Source organism: Hippoglossus hippoglossus, chromosome 3, assembly GCF_009819705.1.
Source record: "Hippoglossus hippoglossus isolate fHipHip1 chromosome 3, fHipHip1.pri, whole genome shotgun sequence".
Taxonomy (NCBI): Eukaryota; Metazoa; Chordata; class Actinopteri; order Pleuronectiformes; family Pleuronectidae; genus Hippoglossus; species Hippoglossus hippoglossus.
Window position 1 is genome coordinate 19480725 of NC_047153.1, and position 20888 is coordinate 19501612.

Here is a 20888-nt window from a genome sequence, read left to right on the forward strand (position 1 = left end):
TAACCACGATTTCTCCTCTCACTCCAAGTTAAACCAAGCTCAGGGTCCATCTGTAGAACAACACAATGCTATTTTTTTTTTTCGCTTCTAAATACTGTTTGTGAGGCAGCACTTTGCCTTAAGGGTGAAGCAGAAAGACAAACCAGGGAGTTTCAGTGAAGGAGTGCATGTCCATGTAAGCGTGTGCAGGGAGACACAAACAGCCAGCAGAGCAGACAGAGGGAGGGGTCATGGAGAAGAGACAGAGGCAGAGAAAAGGTCAAAGACTGAGAGAGAGTGAAAGGATGTCTGTGTGTGTGTGTGTGTGTGTGTGTGTGTGTGTGTGTGTGTGTGTGTGTGTGTGTGTGTGTGTGTGTGTGAGAGAGAGAGAAAGAGAGAGGGAGGGAGGGAGAAATATAGAGAGACTTCATCTTATTTGGGCATTTGTACCTTCTAGACTCACACTCACTGAAGTAATTGTACCATTTAAAGAATCTTTTGATCATTTTTTATTTTATTTGGTGAAATCTTTTTCACATCCCGATAGTCATTATTTAATAAATTTGTCTGGAAAAAAAGCCAGTGTCTGTGGCCTCACAGGACTGAAATAAACACAACCAATTATCTCTCACCCTGCCCGTGCTCTCAGCCAGAGAGACATACGCCGCTGAAGCAGAGACAGTGGCCAAAAGTTAGCCAGCGAGTCAGGGAAAGTCAACTTCCTGCAGTTATCAAACAGGGTTGATGTTTTTTCGAGGGTGTAGCTTTGATGAGAGGACCGAAGGGAGGGAGATGGGAGGGGGATGGGGGGGATGGGATGAATCGGTTGCATTTTGTCTATGTGGAGCCTGCTCTTGCCAGTTTTACAGGATCATCAACCTAAGCTTTAAAATGTGTGCAGTGTGTAACATAATGCGTCTTTACATTTGTATTCCTCGATTTTAAAATTACTGACTGGCCTCGCATCGCCTCACCTAGCAGACCCTCCTCATCCCTGATACCCCCCCCCCCCCCCGCCCTACACTTCAATTTGCTAAGCAGCTGCTACTCTCAGTACCCAGGGCTCGAGACAGAGAGCTTCTGCTGTTATGGCTCCAGAATCCGGGAATTCAAATCAGCTTTGAATTGTGCGATGTATTTCCTGTTATACATCAGTGTTATACTAATAAAGAGTTATATTATTATTATTATTATTATTATTATTATTATTATTATTATTATATTGACTAGTTTGCTCAAGTCCTTTAGGTTTAGAAAATCTAACAATTCCCAATTACACATAGGAAATTAGCTCGGAATGGTTTAACAATCTCCCAAAAAGCATCTTTCAATGAGAGAAAAGGGGGAAATAAGGGGTCCTCTTTCAGGCAGGACAGGTATGATTAGATGCCACATGCATGTAGTTTAATACAATAATGCAGATTTTGTGGTGCAACATGTGTGAAAAAGTTTTGTCCATGTTTTACTGCCATGTCCCACCACAAAGAAAACCTTAGAGCCATGGAAACACAACACAAAAGACAAAAATGACAAAGTGAATTATTAATAACCTGCCTTTACCTCCTCAAAGCCCAAATGTGAGACGCCTGTGTGCGAGTGTGTTTGCGAGTGTGCGATTGGCCGTGTGCGATCTCACAAATATGCGCATGTAAAGACACTGGCGGATGGACTGAATAATGGATGAAGGTGTAAACAGGAAGAGGAAAGCTCTTGAGCCCTCTGAGTGTGCGTGCGTGTGCATTTGTGTCCTGCAGGTTTTGTGCAGGCAGAGCGGTACAGTGCAGACAGATGGGTAATTATCAGGCAGGCGACTAAAGAGTCCTCGTCACTGTAAGAAACACGAATGCATCTGTCTTGAGTATAGAGATTTTATGCCACCGTGGAGTCGGCAAAGGTAAAGTGAGGATGAAAGAAGGCTTTAGATCAACCTGTGGTCGTAAGGTTTGATGAATGGAAAATATGACTCACTCTAATTGTTTTTATCTGCCTTAATGCAAGATGCACAGGATTCATAGTCATTTTATACTTGTATGTGTGTTGTGTGTTATCGTATTTCTTGCCCCTTTGGGACTTTTTTCGGTATTAACATTGACCTTGTCAGGACCAGTAGATGTAATGGGAAGAAAAACCTGTTCCAAATGAGGCAAAATGTCGTTTCAGAGGTCCTGGTTAAGGTTAATGGTAAGATGTGAATTGTGAGTAGGTTAGGGTTAAAGGGATGGTTCACTGAAAAATGAAAATTCACTCACCACTATCCCAATGGAGGGGTGGGTGAAGTGTTTAAGTCCACAAAACACTTCTGGAGTTTCAGGGGTAAACAGCGTTGCAGCCAAATCCAATACAATGGAAGAAACCGGCAAATTCAGACATAATAAAACAACAGAAACAACATAAAATGTCTCCATACTGCTCGTGTGATGTCATCCAAGTGTCTGTAAGCACTGACATTTATATCTGACTCAAAATGAGGTAATTTACACCGTGTTTTAAGCCTAAAAGTCCAACAGAAGTGGCTAAGCTAGCGGACGTAGCCACACGATGCTGTGTCCAAGGGTCCGTGAACGCACTTCGTATGAAGATAACAGAGGAGAAAAAATTCGAAATAAATATTCGAGATCAGGGAGGCTCCGACTCAATTGGTAGCATTAAGGTTATTTTGGAAAAACCCCCCCCACACTCCAGTCGTGAATGCCCCCGCTATTGTCAAAAGTGCCGAATTAGTGAATTATCCTCGAGTGTGCAGCAGCCTTAACATGGCTGCAAAGACTTATTCTCTCTCTTTCTCTTTCTCTTTCTCACACAGACACACACAAACAAATGCACAGATACGGTAACTAACATTCATACATGTGCATCCACCCATGGGGTTTTCAGAGGAGACTTGGATCCCACACATATGTCGACTGAAAGCATTTAAATCCACTTAAGCACACACATAACTTTTATATGCACATACAGGGGACTGTTATCCTGCAGTTCTCCACAAGTGAATCATTGCCAGTGACATGCTTGGTGCAGCTCCACCTGCGTATGAATTCAAAGAGCGGTACCTGTCTCAGTTGTGTGTGGACGGTAAAGAGGTGGTAGAGGGTAAACATGTCTCCCACTGTTTAAATTTTAAGTGAATCCCATCCTGTTGATAGTAGCAGTTGATAGTAATACTACTTATCTTTTGAACTCCATTTTACTCCATGACAGCAAAGAAAGATGTATGATGCATGAGTATCACTGCCACACAATCACAGAAATAGACTTCCATGTTTCTTTAAAAGACTGTGTGTGTGTGTGTGTGTGTGTGTGTGTGTGTGTGTGTGTGACGGGGGGTGGGTAGGATTGGTAAAAGGAAAGATGGAGAGAGACAAGCAGACAGAGGGATGTAAAACGCCATGTTCCATTTTAATATGTTGCCAGCATACTATATGTTATTGTATGTGTGTGTGTGTGTGTGTGTGTGTGTGTGTGTGTGTGTACAATTTTACCCACACACACACTGTGTGGGTAAAATTGTGAGAGGGTTTGTGTGTGTTTTGTACGCTTCAAAGCTTTATTATAAATATTGATTTTCTGCCTAGAGGATGGACCCTTGATATGAAATCGTATTGATCTTTATAATGCAATACCTACTTTTTATTTATGAAACTTTGTATTTGTCCAGCTCGCATGTGTAATTTGTTGCTGCATTTGTGTAATGCTGCGAGCGAGTGTGTGTGTGTGTGTGTTTCTGTACTTACATATTTGTGAGGACCATTTTTAGCATAGACCCTGAGTGATGACATTTTGACCGGTCCTCACTTTTTCAATGGGCTGAGTAAGGGTTGAGGGTGAGGTGTGTGTGTGTGTGTGTGTGTGTGTGTGTGTGTGTAGAATTAATCTGCGTCTGTGCAGGAATTTGAACATAAAAAAAGCCATAGAGAAACTTGCATATGCAAATGTTGGGCTTCAGAACAATTAAGTGACACCACATAAAAGGTGCACATGCACAATAACAACCTGCAGAGGGAAAATAAAGAAGAACAATCCATCGCGTACTGTATTGCTGATGATGACATCAATGGTAACTTATTTTTCTCATTGAAATCTCAAAGCTGTCGAGATAAGGTGTGGGATCTCTCTGTCGCTCTTACTTGTTTACTCATCCACCCCCTCATTCCTGGTTCATTCCTTCTCTACCTTTCTTCCTCTTCCACTCAACCCATTCTGTCTGACAGCCTCGTTCTTTTCTCTGAGTGAGATCACAAAACACAGATCCATTTTACTACAACCTTCTGTCTGTTGTTTAACTTCAGTCTAATGGTTTGGTTTTGTTAAAATGGTGGTACGCAGAGGACAGCTCTCCAAACTCTCTGCCACGCCGGAGCTTTTTGAAGTTCACATGCATCAGGCCCCAGGCCAAAGTATTAACATGCACAGTTAATACAATGCCCACAAGACTCAAAGACATGAATTGTATATAAAATGGCACATATGAATAAAAATGACAATTTACACCTTTTATAAAATTTTCATATACAGCAAAAAGAAAATTAAATTTTGTGATGGCCACTCATTAAACAGATTTTACAAGAATCAATTATGAGTAGAAATTGATAAGCATGCGATGACGACAACATATATATTAGTTAGTAAAATTCTAGAGTTATAGTTATAGTAATTATATAGAGTTAGTAATATTCATGTGCTGGAATCACAAAGGACTTGTGCCATTTGGCTTTAATAGTTTTTGAGTATTTTTAAAATACAATACAAAAACCCTGCACTTTACACACATCACAAAAGTCATTTTGCAGTCAATGACATATATTAAGACGTGACAATAATGATGTTTTCTTTTTTGTTTCCCTAGTCCTGATCGGTGGCTCACACTCACTCCCATTGGCCAGCTGGCTGACCTTTGGCCTCTCCTGCCTGCTGTCGCTGCTCTACAGATGATGAGCACTTCTCACCACAGCCACCACTTGTCTGCACTGCCAGACGCTGACCTGACTCGCTCCTTTACTGCTCTCTCTACCCCTGCCCCTCTCCGCCCCCTCTACTTACTTGTCACCTCACCTGTCTGTCCTCCTCGCTCACTGTCTCTCTAACCTTTATGCATCCGTCTCATCATTCCTGCTTATAGGTAAATGGTAACATAAAGTCTCGGTCTACTTTCTCCTCCTCTGATTTCTTTGAACATTTCCCCTGCAGACACTCTGCAGTATAACCAACAGACTGTATTTAAGGTGAACATACTTAATGATCTTCGACAGTCGACCTTCACATCCTCCCACTTTGTCACCTTTTCCTTCTTCTCCTTCATCAAAACCCTTCGCCCATACACAGACCCTCTCATGTATCTCCACTCCCCTCGAAGTACAATCCTTGACGGCCCAATTCCCGAGACACACCAAAGTGTCGGACACTCTACCAAAGATGACAAAGGACCGGAGGGAATAAAGCGAGGGAACAGGGATTCCAAGAAGAAAGCGAAAGAGAGATAGAAAGTCGGGAAAATCCTTCTTTTTCACAGAAACTGTCTCCCGCCCGTCCTAACCTTTGGGACCATGGGAGCGACTGAATGACAAATGAGAGGGATGAAAAAACTGATGAATGAATGAATAAATAAAGAAATGAATAGCGAGGAAAGGACAAACCAGAAGAGGAGGTAAAAAGAAGGGTGCTCCTGGTAGCCTCTCTGCTCGACCTCCGCTTGCCACTTGAGACGAACCTCAGCGCGGATACACGTGTACATTTATCTATATATATAAATATATCAAATATAACAAAGTTTAAACTTCAAACACAACCAGGACAGTGGAGGACTTTACAAAGTGAAATTAAAGAAGCACAACGTTTATACAACCTCTGCTGTTCCTTTGGGTTTTATTCTACGTATTATGTGATGTTGCAATTTGTCATGCCTTCTCAATGTTTTTGATATTTTGCTTTGGTTTTTGTTTGTTTACGCTGTTATAAGGGTCAAGGGAAATGGGTAATGGATTATTATATTAATATTTATGAAAGGAAGATGAGCTGATTTGTGGTAGAACCTGAATCAAGCACTTGGAGGAAATGCAAGGATGACCCCGAGCCACCTGGGTAGAAACCTCAACTCTTCTTCGCACAAACAGTACATTACTGAACACACACATTTACCTGGACACAAATAAACTCACACTTAGTTTTCCCTTCTGACGTCGCAGTCTGGCCCTCAGCTCACCCTCTGCCTCAAGTACACGTCTCATAATTTCCCTATTCCAGCCTCTTTTCATAATTGTCCCTCTGTCATTGGACGTCATGACTCCACAGAATAGCTGGACACCACTAATGAGGAAGAAAGGGAAAGTGCTGTGGTATGAGAGGCAGAAAATATCCTGGAGTTCGGTTGAATAAATGATCAAAGAGCAGGTCTTTCTCCGCAGGTTACTGAATGTCATGTATGATTCCTCCCTTACACTCCTAGAAGTGGAAGGAGAGGAGTGTCAGTATCTGGCCGGTGTGCGGTGTGGATCACATATCAGATGCTCTTGTCATTGTTTCATTAACGCTGAATGTCTGTAGTGTCAAGAATTTTCATAATCGCGTAGATATGATTGTTAAAGTCAAGCAATACTCACGTAGATCTATACGGTAGTTTATGATTGCATTCAAGACAACAGTTCAGTCTCCATATACAAACCCTTGTTTTCTCCAAAATACAACATACTGGCTTTTTCTCTCATCATTTATCAGTTCTGATTTATTTAATACCAGTGTATTCGTCATTCGTGCAGTAGCCATGATGTACATCATTCATGGCAAAGTGTGCCTGCATTTTGTTGCATCATGCTTCAATTGATCTAAAAAAAAACTCCACATTCACCAGTCACACTGCTCCAATAACAGACCCGCTCGTGTATGCTCATCATTGCCACGTGCATTTGACTGTGTTGTGTCATGTTGAGTTTATCATTGCACTTATGGTTTTGTTTGTTTGTTGGTCTTCTTTATTGTGGCTGCAAATTATAATCATAATTGTTCAGCCATAATGAGTACATAAGAGAAATATTGTGCCTATTTGACCTTCCCATGCAGACTGGTGTGGGAGGTAATTTTGACGTTGATGAACTGGCACTGATACAAACTGTTAGAGAAGCCATGCTTTCCTGTAAATGTATCTTTCTGCAACCATATACAGTTCTCTATAAGGCTCAGCTTAACATCTCTTCAAAACACTTCTGTCTTTTCCCCAAAACACAACAGTAGCAAACAGTATTGGTTTTAAGGCATTCGCTTCCATGTTTCCAGTTTCTCCAACGCATATGGTTAAGGAAATAAAGCTTAACAGCGTGGATCTGTAAGTTAAAGAACCCTTTTAATTTACTGAATAGAGAATTTGATTATTAGCCATAACATTTTAACCATCCGAGGTAGAGTTACCACCTGTTATGAGATGCTGAAACAATCGTATATGCTCCTGCAGAGGCCACAAGTCTGTATGATATCCTCTGTGTTTTAAGAAAAACATGTTTTATTTGCGATGTCAAGGAGAAGTACTACTTTACCCACAATCCTGAGGTGTTACAGTGAGGTCTCTGATTGGTGGAGCTCATTGTTACCATGGAAATGTTAACCAAAATCATGATCATCATGTCAGCTATGATTGGATCATTCAGTGTTACATTACATTTACCAGAGAACGACCATAGTGTGGTAAAGACTCTACAGAGGCGAAAATCACTACATGTCAATTAATGCAATGGTTTATGGGATATGCAGTTCCTTCACTCTTAAAATAATCATGTACACAGTCTTTTACCTTTTCCTTTTTCCATTAACTATTGTTTTGTTTTGCTCAGAATCAAATGTGTTATGCTCATGATTCATCTCGTAGCTGCTCGGCCTGGTTCCAGGCTTTCAACTTTTTTCATTAAACATCATTGGAGAACATGAATGGGAAATTGACTTCCGGAAGAAAAGCTGTTCTAAAAGTGGGCGTTCACTGTTGTGTAAAATAGTTTAAGTTGTACATATCGTAATGATATACATCACTATAGCAGCCCATTGTAGGTCAGTATGTAAACTGTATTAAATACATTTAGAAATATCATTAAGCATTGGTGTGCATGGCATTTCATCACGCTGACTCTCAAATCATTCGTCATATTGCCTCATTATTTCAATAAGAGAAAACCATTGTTATCATTGCATTTGGACACATGACAGCTGAAAATGATCTGACAGAGTACTGAGGAAATCCTAAAATGTGTTGTTGTTCTTTTGTTATTTCCAAAACTGACGCACACTCTGTGGTTGTGTTTTGGCTTTTATTGTGACAATTTATGACTCAAGTGTAAAGGGGAAGATGCTGAATTATTGCACCCACCTGACAACAGAATATCAAAGCATATCATACATGTGTGCAGTTAATCCAATCCGTTACTCCGCTCTTATCACTGAGTTGATGAAGCAACAAAAATCTCTTGTTGCGGACGACATGTGGCAAGATGGCCGTGTAGGAGATTGACTGCAGCTGTATCCATGTGATCCTGAATGGTAGAGCAACATGTTTTAATCCAACATAAATCAACACAGTTGGCACATCGCAGTTCAATTTGACTTTGATAATGGTAAATCGTCAAATATACAATTTCATTAATGGTTTAATCATTGCCATTTCCCAGTATTTAAGTGAGTGTAACGGAAGCAAAACCGCAATTGGACATGAGGCCCATAGTGAGGTTTGCATATATTTGCCATAATAAAATCACTTTCTGAAAGTTTCACTAATTATTGAAGTCATATTCATTATTTTTGTAGAAAAAGGATCATGGGTTGTTATCATCTGTTAATGAAATGACATTTTAAAAAAAGCAAAGAAATAAAAATATGTCCTTTGGTAGTAAACATCATCTTTAACATGCAGATCATCATACAGTGCATCACAAACAAAGTAAAACCGTGTAGCACAACTGCCAGTGAGGATATCATTCAGAAGAGTGAGGAATTAAACTTCAAGGACCAGAAATGTGATGACTCTTGAGTCTGAAAGAAGTTTCACATCAACATCAAAAAATGAAACGAAACTAAACTTAAATAAAGTCAACATCTGTACATCTCAGTTTTTTTTAAAAATTGGTTTGGACTGAAGTGACTTCAAATCTAGTTTAAATGATTTTGATAAAAATAAACCAAAGACAAATAACGAAATGTTTACTGCATGAATTAGTAATACAAATTATTTGTAAAGTTTGTTTTTCTCTTATCAGGCAGGGGACGCAGTAAATTTACTTATGAGAATTGTAGGTGCTTGTTCATTGACTGGTTCCACTCTTGTGTTATCTGAGCGTCTGTAGAGCTGCACATGTACACACACACACACACACCCAGTGGATACACACACACACTCATATAAAAACAGGTATCTGCCACCATGCAGGTAAATAAGAACAACCAGAATGACAAAGTGACTGTTAATCGTCCATCTACTGTATACTCTCTGCACTGTTTTCATTAGAATAGACCTGTCTGCCAAATGCTGCCACACACTGTACACTGCGTGGCAACAGATCAAGTATTCCTCCTGGCAATACTGAATCAAGAAGGGGCACATGACCGGAAGTAATTTACCTTTTTTGTTGGAAGTAAGTAATGTAAAATCAGTGTTTGGTTCTTGTTAAACTCCCAGGTAATGCTTCCCTGTAATGTTATGTTATCAGGGTATATTACAGCCTTGGTTTACAGACCACGATGACCTTTTCCTCAAACGAACGCTGTGATCCTTGCCTTGGCTTCTTAAAAGTGAATTTGGATTTGTTCTACGAAAACATTGCCTCAACTTGATGTTTGATTGAGGATGCTCTCTCTGCAAAATTCTAGCATATGATCAACTGGCTGAACCATTCATCGTCACAATGTGGACCAGTGGACCATTAGACTTTCCTAACTCCTACCATCCAAACAAAATGGTGTCTGTACTGTGTTCTGTGACATTCAATGTTTCACCAAGCAGCTTCGAAGTGATACGCCTTAGAACCTTATATATTTCTTTCTAGGACTCACCTGACTATTGTAACTCACTGTGACAAGCAATATCTCTGCATTGAAGTACGTTTTGGAAAAGCATCTGTCGCAGTGACGGTACACGTGCCGACTGTCAGGTTTTACAGCATACAGCCGTCTGTGTATTGAACCACTTAGGAACAGACAATGTGAAATGCACCTTTAAATGGGAATAAACTGGAAAAGGGTAGCAACCAGTGCTGGATGTTGTATATTTCTATCATGTTCTTATGTATTTTAGAGGGAAAATATATTTGAAATATGACTATGAAAGGTATAAATAAAGATTAATGAAACAGAAAAGATGTAGTTAGTATCATGTGTTACTAACTACATAATCAATCGATACGTTTTTTTAATGATCCATTGCAATGGCATGACCATATATATTGTTTTTTCAAACAATTCACCAATAGTCAATCAGTCACAAAAGAAAAATATGTTAGTTAGTTGCAGCTCGATGGTAAATGTAAAGCCTAAACTCAAATTAGCATAAAGACAAAAAAACAGAGGGTAACAGTCAGTGAAGCTCAGTCCAAAGACAACAACATTTATCTACCTGCATCTTTTAATTTCAATAATTCATTAGTCACATTTCATACATTTGTTCATCTGTACAAAACCAAAATGATTTTTTTATAGTGATCACCTGCAGGACCTTTGTAACCTCATTGAGATGACAAGGGTTACTTAGTTGTGTATAAACGTCCTTTTTTGTATGGATTAAACAAAGTAAATATAACATCTCAATGAATAAGCAATCTTGGAGCCGATAGGCTACCAGGGGCTTCTGTTGTCTCTTTTATCACGAGTCACACTTTTCTCAACACAAAACACCAACAGTGATACTTTTTGTAGGTGTTTTAGGCCCACAAGCCATCTTTGGTATTTCTAAGAATTCACTATCAAATTACTTCTATCAGGCTTGAGAGGCCTTCACTGGTTCAGTGTTTACGTCTTGGCTTTGAAAGGAGCCTCAGGTCCTTTTGTTTGTGTTGAGTCACACTTGCAGAGATGAAATGGCTCTAGAGCGTGTGGGACTTACTTCACTTCTGGCAAAGTGTTTCAAGTCAGTCCTCCAGAGACTGACGGAGATGTTGCCTAGTGCACCCTTTTCTTTTTTTTTACGTGAAAATACATCACAACAGCGGAGGGGGGGTTAAAGATGTTCTACAGTTGCATATACTAATTAGTACACACACTTTATCATTATGAGTGACTAATAGAGCATCATGTCTGGAGTACTTAACAAATACACACAAACATGTGATTAGCACTGAACATACAACACATGAATGAGACAGTGTGTTTGAAATGAACACCCTCTGTTAAAGTAAAGGAGCTCTGCAGTTGTTTTAAAGATGGCTCACACTGAACGTACCTGGTGTTTTCATCCCCTTGTGAACTATAGTATCATAGACTGTATACAGAGATAGACGACGACGCGAGCGCTCCACAAAACTGAACCATCATATATCATCATCGAAATGTCTCCTCCATAGTAGTTGATGATTCAAAGTCCACATCGGATACCTTTTTCTCATCACAAGTGTTTATTATTTCCAGTAAGTTTGGTTTTATTACTTAAATGACTGAGTTTAGTTATTTGATGCAATAACAGCGAGATGAAATATCATGATTGTCAGTTCCAAATCATGCCAAAGGCACAAAATGGCGGTGCCCGTATCCAAGATATTTTAGCTTCCTTTTTGCTCAATGGGAGGAAGTGGAGACGTGTTGTCCATCTTTATATAGAGTCTGTGGACAGCACAGCAATCAGTAAGAATTAACAGACTGCAAAGAAATTCAGACACTCGCTTGCTAATGAATTTTAAGGAAATGCTGCCAGCTCATGCGTGACTTATTTCTGGGTTGTAACGATCTTACCCAAATGGTTTTCTCCCATCGTTCAGCACCTCGCTCTAGGATGTCACCACTATGTCAACCCATCATAACAAACTCCGAGGGCACGGGATTATCTTCTCGCTTATCTTCTCACGTGCATTGATATAATCACTGTTGGGTTTTACAATTGCTACCTGTCTCTCCCCTTCTGTTTTTGGTGTCTGTTGCCTTCAGCATTTTGTCATCAGACTGTCTCTGATTTCTGTTCCACCAAAACAAAAAGAGAAACAGGCCAAACATACATAGTAAGTATATAAATAGGCTGTCTGGCGTTGACCTTCTTTTAAAAGGCTGCTCCTGTTTAACTTTGCTTATTGCAGAGCTGGAAGAAGTGAGAGGTGTCATATAGTCGAAGGTTTTTTTTTTGCTCGGTGTAAAGTTTGACCTTCGACTCCTGACATGAGAGCGTTCGCCTGTTAGAATAAAAGTGCAAGGTCCATCTGGGATTTTTTTAATTCACCCTCTCTCTCTCTCTCTCTCTCTCTCTCTCTCTCTCTCTCTCTCTCATACATACAAATTCAGTTTAGATTTTCCCCTTGTTTGTTTTTCCTCATTACTCATTGTTAATGTAACATGGTGGAGAGAATGAAATAGGTGTAATAGACATGCTAACGCGCAGATCTTTTCCTCTTTCACCCCTCACATCACTTTTCTTTTCACTCTCTCTCTCTCTCTCTCTCTCTCCACTCCTCTCTCATTTGAGCAAAGTAAAGATGTACAGATAGGAGTCTAATTAGCGTGTGCTTTCTACTCTGAGCCGCCTCTTAGTGCAGCGCCGGGTGGAGCGGTGTGAGCTGAAAGGTTCAGAGCCACGCTGTCCTCCTTCATTTGTTGTCTGTGACACTGGGGACGTGCGATTTCTTACTGAGCCTGACTCCAGTTGTCTCACACTTGTATAAAGAGGGCAGAGGGGCTTTGCTGCCGCGCCGGCTCGATTCAAAGATTATCCGGGTTCATTATTGATGGGTTCCAGCCTCGCTACTGAGAAATCCCTTTGACGTTTTTAAAGCATTATCTTACCAATACCTCAAGAGAATCATTTCAAATTTGGCACAAATGTTCAGTTAGACACAACGATGAAATAATTAGGTTTGGATGGTCAAAGGTCAAAAGTTAACATAATTATGGCTTAACAAAACATGTTTTTGACTTCAACATGATATGTAAAATCTGCCTCTTGAAAATGTCTTAAAATGTTCAACAGATCATTATTAACTGATTAGATTACAGTGGTCAAATGTCCTTATTACATGTTCTCCTCCTGCTCTTATGTTTGTTTTCTATTCATGTAAATATTGTGTACAGTCAGAACTCCTCCATCTTACCATTCCACCTCCGCCAAAAACAACACAGTTTTAACAAACTTCTCTGAAAGGTACTTCAGATCTAAATAAAACCATTGTTCCACTCCTATGACAATATCTCACATTTATTCCTTGTTGTTGAAAGAAAAAAATTCAAATAGCTTGGCTGCACAGATGGAAATGAAAAGATGGTACTGCCTGGATGGCTTCTGTGTTGTCTCCTACATATTTACCCCAATATTTACCAGACATATTTGTTGTGCGAGAATTTTGGGGCTATGATTTAAAAAGGCTTGGCTGCTCAATATGGGTTTGTGAAAACAGAGCCACCAGTGGGGTTTAAAACAGAGGAAAGAGTGGGACTAAAACCTGCTGCTCACATGTCAAGATTTGAACAACTCAACATTTCAGATCCCCCCCCCCCTCTACACCCCTTCCTGCATCCCTCCTTTTCTCCAGAGAAAGACATTGCATCTCATGGATGGGAGCTTTGTGTTAAACACACACCTATACACGTGCACTCCTCTCAAAGGAGTGACAAACTTACTGATAAAACGTTGTGTGATGCTTGACGAGTGAATTCCATTTGTTTGATATTGAGCCACCAGAGATCTTATGAGCTTTGTTCTAGACACTTTGACTTTAAAAAAAAAGAAAAACCTCAACATCCTTACGACTGTCCTCTTTACATTATTCATCAAACGCTGCTCTTCTGTGGCTCCTTTAAATGCTTCCTCAGTGGCAGAAAATCTGAAGATAAAATGTTGAATTGTTCAGATAAATGTTTCAGGATCCCCAGAGAACAATTTACTAAAGGACTCGACCAGAATATCCAAAAAAGGTCAATTCCTCCACAATTCCTGCCACACATCTGTTTCCTGAATGTGTTTGCTTGATATATTAAGTCTGCACTTTTTTATTATTAAATTTGTCATTAAATTATAATAATATTTCTCATACCATTCAGAATGACTGGAAATAGTACTTGGTAAAGTAAATCTCACTCTCTTTTGTTTTCCTTTTTTGAGAACTGTTTTGGATGTAGGGGCTGTAATTGTATTAAATCCATTGAGCAGCTGTTTCTGGTCCTGGTTCCTATTTTGTTGCTTTCATAAAAGCTTTGTTTCAGGAGACTAGTTATTTTTTTCCATCAAATTTTCTCATCCAGTTTTTTAGGGTCATTGGGTCTTTACCAGTATAGTCTACCCTTAATTGTAATTACATTTAGTTAATTGATTATACCCATGTACTCCATTTCCTCCCAGAGAACAGTAGAGTATGTATGTGATGTTTATTTCTCCCTTTATCTCTCATTTAGCAATCCAACATTCATTCACCAGACTATATTTGGTAACAATTTAAAGCAACACTATGTATTGTTTAATGAGCAACAGCGCCCACTGCAGCCACATGAGGTAATTAATTGAGATAAAGTGGTTTTTATTTTGAGGAAAACAAAGCTTAAAATTCTAACGGCGGCAGCTCTGACAGTGTTTAGTCTCAATCATGGAACTAAACAACAACTGAACAGTGGATATTACTCATGATCCCCGGCTTCCTGAACCAGAAGAGCTGCATAGCAAATTTATCCAAACTTAAAAGCTAACCTATCACGAATCTATCCTCTGTATGCATGAAAAAATCATATATTCTTGTGTACACCTAGTGCAAGGCTGAGTAGTATAGGTAGAGCCCATTTTGATGTTACCAAGCATCTTTTATTCCCAGTTCTACCAATAGAATATTTGTTAGGTGAGTCAGTTGTACTTTGCTACCTGTACTTTGTTGTAAATCTTATTCAATGAAATGTTTACATCTCCTCTTGAGTATAGCCCAAAAACTGAAATAAAGCCTTAAAAATGTTGACCATAATCCAGGAGTTTGTGTACTGTACAACATTAGGATGACTATTTGATCTTCTGCCAGATCTTCTAGTGTGTGGCTGGCAGATAAGTGACCTTCTGCTTTTCTCAATGGAATTTCCATACTTTCACATTGACAGACATAATTTTAAGATAGTTGAGCTGTATCTCACCCCTGCCTCAAAAGCCCCTCTATCCCTCTGACACGTCTAACAATATGAACATTGGTAGCGATGACGGTAGAACTCAAGATTGAACACCTCCGATAAAAAAGAGCTCCATCCTGCAACCAAATCTAAGGGGTAACCCCTCCTCTGAAGGAACGACCCCTCACAGGAAGCAGGTAAAGACGCCATTATCTTCCTTCCCTCTAGATGTATCCAACTTTCTTCTGAAGTTTATTATGGCTTTGTATCAAGTCAGGTGCTCAGTTTAAACAGTCCCTGCTTAAAGTACTATAGACTGGTGTATTTTAAATAAATAATAACTCTTTGAATACCAGTTTCTCACCATACTTAAACCCTGAGTGTATTGGCGGTATTCAATTTATGTTTTCCTCCCAAGCTCATTCAGCTCATCCTCTGCAGGTTGACTCACTAGCTTTTTGCTCCTGGCTCCCCAAAGCGTTACCATAGCAACGCTCTCTGAATCTGTTCCTACGTCATTTGTCCCTCGTTGGTTTACCTCATCTCACCGATGTCCAGTTGACCCTTCCTCGTCTCCCTTGCTGCTTCTGTTACATCATACAGAGTCAAGCTCCTTCAGTACCGTGACCTAATCTTGTGTTAAAACTGCGTCTGCAACTTCCCCTTTCCTTCACTCATCTTCTCATGTTCCTGAATGCTCTACGCATCCATCCCAAGTCTGTGGCAGACACTAAAACACAGAGGCCAGCCAGCTAGTTGAACCTGTTTCTGTTTAATCCACTTTAATCTGTTTAGCGATGCCCTATATAAAATCACAAAAGAGACTGACCGACATGTCTGAGGCCTAATTAAGAGGAAGAAGATTAAAATGAAGATAGGAAGCATCAACTGCCCATTGTGACCTGACATGTTCTGTACAGACTCTCCAAATGTTGAAAATGTTATGGCCTGTCTGGATATCGAACATTTAACACTGTGTCTCCATAACCCTGATTTAAAAAAAAAACAATGACGTACTTCTTACAGGCACAGGATGACGTCCACAGCAGCCAGTATCTGAGCAGACATTCTCAGTTCAACCACCCGTTTCCTGACCATTGAAAGCCCTGAGCTGTGAGATAAAGGACTTGAACTGCAGGTCCAACAGACCAGAGTTCAGTCTGAGAGACATTCAGAAATGTCTCAACAAGATTGCACGAGTTCATTCAAGCCCTGGTGGTAAGTTTAGAAAAACTTTATGTTGGATTCAAAGAAGAGCAGAAGCAGACTTCCACATTTAAAATTTCAGAGTGGCAGATGTACATGTTTTTATGGATAACACTGTGGTTCTGTTGATCAGTCCACTTCTTCTATATTTCCAGAAAAACACTGGATTACATAATCTGCACTTTGAGTGGAAACGTGTTACAGACCATTTATCATAATTGCTCTTGGATTCTCTAGTCATGCTCCCCAGGTGATAAAACCTACAGATTTTTACGATCCCTTACATCTTGCTCAAACATCATGTTAAAATTTGAGATTTTATTTAATATATCATTAACTCCGGGATAGATTGCAATGAAATTCTATGCAGACATTTATAGACTCCAGAAAATCAGTCCTATCTGAGGTTTAATGATCCTCTGACTTTTCACTTTCGAAACTCTTTACTTTTACAGTAGCGCCACCATGCTTTTGAAATTAATAACATTGGATGTGATGTCATTGAATGGGATGATATCTATCTGTCTAAATAATAATTTGTTTGACCATGTTAGAGTTAATCCTGTTTGTCATTCATTGTTGAATGACATGGAACAGGAGGCAGGTAAAAGAACGAGACAGGCCCAGATAATCAGAACATTTTTATTTTAGATTGGAAAATACGAAGGGATATGACCTGTCCTCAAGAATACTGATGTCACTTGGCATCTAGCTGGAATTAAAGTGATTCACATTGCTGTAATAATTACAGCTATCGATTGGTCTGTGCCGCATCAGGCAAGGTCAGAGACAAAAACAGACGCCGTACAGGAAGCAGGTTTAATCACATTTGGATTTACAAGACAATGCAAATCTATTTTAGATCTAGTTCAGTGTTATGCCAGGTTAATCTGGAATGAGTAGGATATGAGCCTTGGTGAGTGCTGCAGTCTGTGTACGGTGGACATCTTAAGAATCACTGCATTTTTAAAACAGGCCACACCATGTTTCACTGGTGCTAATTCATGTTTTCATCAACTATTGCAGCTTTGCATATTAACTTAATGGACATAACATTCTCAAGCAGTTAAATTGAGAGCTAATGGTAGATACATTGTTGAGTAATCTTGTTTTATTTTAATACTATGGTCCTGCATGAATATTATCGTATGAAAATGAGAATGAACCTTTAACTAATCAGAATAATTCGATTTTTGTAATCCAATGGATCAGGTTTCATATAAAACATTCCATGTAATTTGTATTCACTAACAGATTAACAGATTACATTTTGAAGTAATTTGAATCTACGTATATTTGAAAATATGCATGATAATGCACACATCTGTGCTTATTAAATTTGAGGTCATTTTGCAAACAGCTATCTACAGAATAGCTTTGAATGAATCATACATTTGTCAGATTTTACAATGATCATTTAGAATAAATTGATGAAGACAGACTAAGATCACTGTGATGTGTTCTTGCCCACAAACTCTAATCAACCCACATGGATTAAGCAGCGGACAGCAGGGACTTCTTGCAGGTTTTTTAAAAAATTCAGTACAGAGAAATACATGTTAATCCTGAAGACATTTCCAATGTGTGTTAAACCCAGTGTGTGGTTACACATATCCAGAGAATTTGAGATCAGCTGGAGGATCCTCCAACAGGAATTGACTTTGGAAAACACGATGAACATCAAAGTCTGAGTCGATCGTAACAAGTGCTGTTAAGTAGAATATTTTCCACTGCTAACTTCACATGCAAATTCACTGACAGTGCTGTAAAGGAGGCTCTTACCTAAATCACCATGTGAACTGCTATAATTACATCAGTAGGTCTGGGACAGGTCATATAAATATTTTATATATCCTAGAGTTACTAGTAGTTTTATTCCATTGCAGTCATCTTGACTATTAGAGATATACTTCTGGTAGTGGATTAATATCGGTACAAAACTAAATTGTTATGTTCTTATGTGTCTGAAAACAGTGTGTCCAACATTGCATCAAGATATTTATTTGACAGCTTAACTTCATATTGACATTGAAAGTAACTTATTAAGGTAAAATCAACACTTTTGTCTTTTTTACATTCTTATTACCACTTCAATAATCCTATCTTTTATTAATAAAGAGTTTAAAGATTATATTTAATGCAAGATTTGTTGCTTGTATGCTTCTTACGCACAGAAAATAATCACCTAACTGTAGCATCCTTCAGCTCATGACCAACTGCTAAATAGTTGGTTCATTCCAGTTCCTTAACGTTGCCTCCAGCACCAGTAAAAAGCAGTTTTCAGACAAACCAACCGTTCACCAGCCTGTCAGAAAAAAAGTCTGCAACTGTCTGAGAACAAAACAGCATCTCAGGACTGGAGACCAATGTGGATACAACTTAATTTCACCTGATAGATAGATAGATGGGTGGATGGATACAAACAGTATATATAACTGATAAATGGTGATCTACCTTCAGAGTTGCTACAGTACATTGTTTGACCTTGACCGGATTTTTCCACTTCTCTGATTCCAGCTTTCGATAAGCTAAAAATCTGTGTGAGTAATTAAGCCGGTGGTTTCATTACTGGCCAATTAGTCTCATAGCCACTCTCAATGAAGTGCCCGCTTATCTGCTTCTCTGTTTGCACACTCTTTGTACAAATCTGCTCGCTCACACACACACACTCCCAGGCACAGACAGTATAAACGGTATAGTCCACATCAGCATGGAGCAGATAGAGAGCACTCTACTAAGTATGTTTGATCTGTGCTGCTGCTAACAGTCAGATAATATAATCACCAGTGTGACTGGCTTATCTTTCAGTCCTGTTATTGAAAAGTTGTTGGGAAAGTTCGACAGCTGAACTATAGCAGTTGCGATTACCAGAAAGTCAACCACAGGGAGAACAAAAATATAGAGATCCACAAAAAACTAAACTAAATATCAATCAAAAATCAAACTGTGAAAACAACTGCAGAAGAGAAACCTTACATGATTAAATTCTTTATTTTCTCTCTCCCTCTCTGTCTCTTTCTTTCCCAGTGTGCTCCTTCTCTTTCTGTCTCAGCTCCACTTCCTTGAATGTTCTGGTCTGTTGGTTTCTGCCAGAGTGCTGCCTCTTCCCTGGCCTCACACTCTCGCTCTGTCTTTCATGTCCTCCTTTCTCAGAACTCCATTAGGTGAGATGTCCTCTGCCAGAGTATGACACTGGCTGTATCCGACTTGCATTTCACAGTGAGACATTGTGAGGCCACCAGCGACCTTTCTTCTATCTGTCCCTTCTTCTAAAACCGCTGCCGCCTCTGCTGTTTGAGCCGCACCAAAGAAACTCAGCTTCCAGCAATACCAGTGGGTGAGGGAGACCCCTGCGGTGAAGATGCTGATCGGCCCCACACTGACGAGGAATTGGCTGTCTAACAAGACCCCAGAGTTTGCAAATGCAAAGATTAAAACGTTCTGTTTCTCGTACTCAGCTCTTTGCTAGACTTTGACAAAGTCACATAAAGGAGAAGGAGGTTCTGTAGACTCACATCAACAACAAACCCCCAAAAAACATAGTTGTGAATGTCCTCGCGATATTGCCTGCCGTCTCTCTGTGGCACTTTGAACCAGATTGTCTGGATTTCTATATTGGGCGGTTTGTGCAAATTTATTGAGGGAAATTGTGGAGGGGCGAAAAAGAGAGCTGGGGGTGATATTGCAAAGATTATTCTCACCAGAGGCTCAGGTACGCGGTAGAAGATGTGGAAGAAAGCAATAAATCTTTTGAAAGCTCTCTGTCCATAAAACGAGATTATTTCTTTTGGATTTCCCTGTGACATTTGTCAGAATATATTTGTGGCTAACATGAATGTATTATTCAATTTTGGAAAGCCTCTGTTGTTACCAGACAACCTCCGAAGTATGTTTTCTTGTGTTTTAGTCACACAATCTACATCTTTCATTTCGACTCACAGTCCACCAGCTCAGACTGAAATATCGCGACAACTCTTGTCCCAAAGTTTGATGTAAACATATCAACCACTATTAAATGGATTTCCTTGGAATTGGGTAAACACATTCATGTAAACCTCAGGATAAAATATTTCATTTCTTTTTAGTGGGTACCATAATCCAGTAGTTTTGACTTGTACTACTGCACATTGCCATTTGTTGTTTTATTGCTTGGGACGCTTTCCAGAATGTTTTTTTCTTTTTTCTTTAGCACCTGTCTCTGGTTAATAAAATATTTAGATTGTTTTAAGTATTTCCACCAAAACACTGCAGTGAACAAATGCGAGTCTAACATAGCATATTCAAGCAGCCAGGGTTTGTGAGGTCACTAACCTAAGAAACCAATCCTGTCAATTTGTGGGTGGCGCTCAGTAGCAGGAAGTGGCTCCTCAGCTGCAAGGGTTGGGCCATGTTAGCATATTCATATCGCAGTCACACAATGAGGATGGGGGAAATATTTTCATGACAAATCTTTTGAATATGTCATTTTG

At 39.5% G+C, this 20888-nt stretch overlaps 1 protein-coding gene across 2 annotated transcripts in view; it reads left to right on the plus strand.

Moving 5' to 3' along the window:
- LOC117759009 (MAM domain-containing glycosylphosphatidylinositol anchor protein 1) overlaps window positions 1-6194 on the plus strand; it is a 172980-nt gene extending 166786 nt beyond the window's left edge. For both annotated transcript variants that reach the window (XM_034580995.1, XM_034581004.1), the window contains exon 18: window positions 4823-6194. In XM_034580995.1, the coding sequence (XP_034436886.1) occupies window positions 4823-4908 (86 nt within the window). In that variant the 3' untranslated portion in view covers window positions 4909-6194. The remainder of the gene's footprint in view (window positions 1-4822) is intronic.
- Window positions 6195-20888: the final 14694 nt, after the last annotated feature.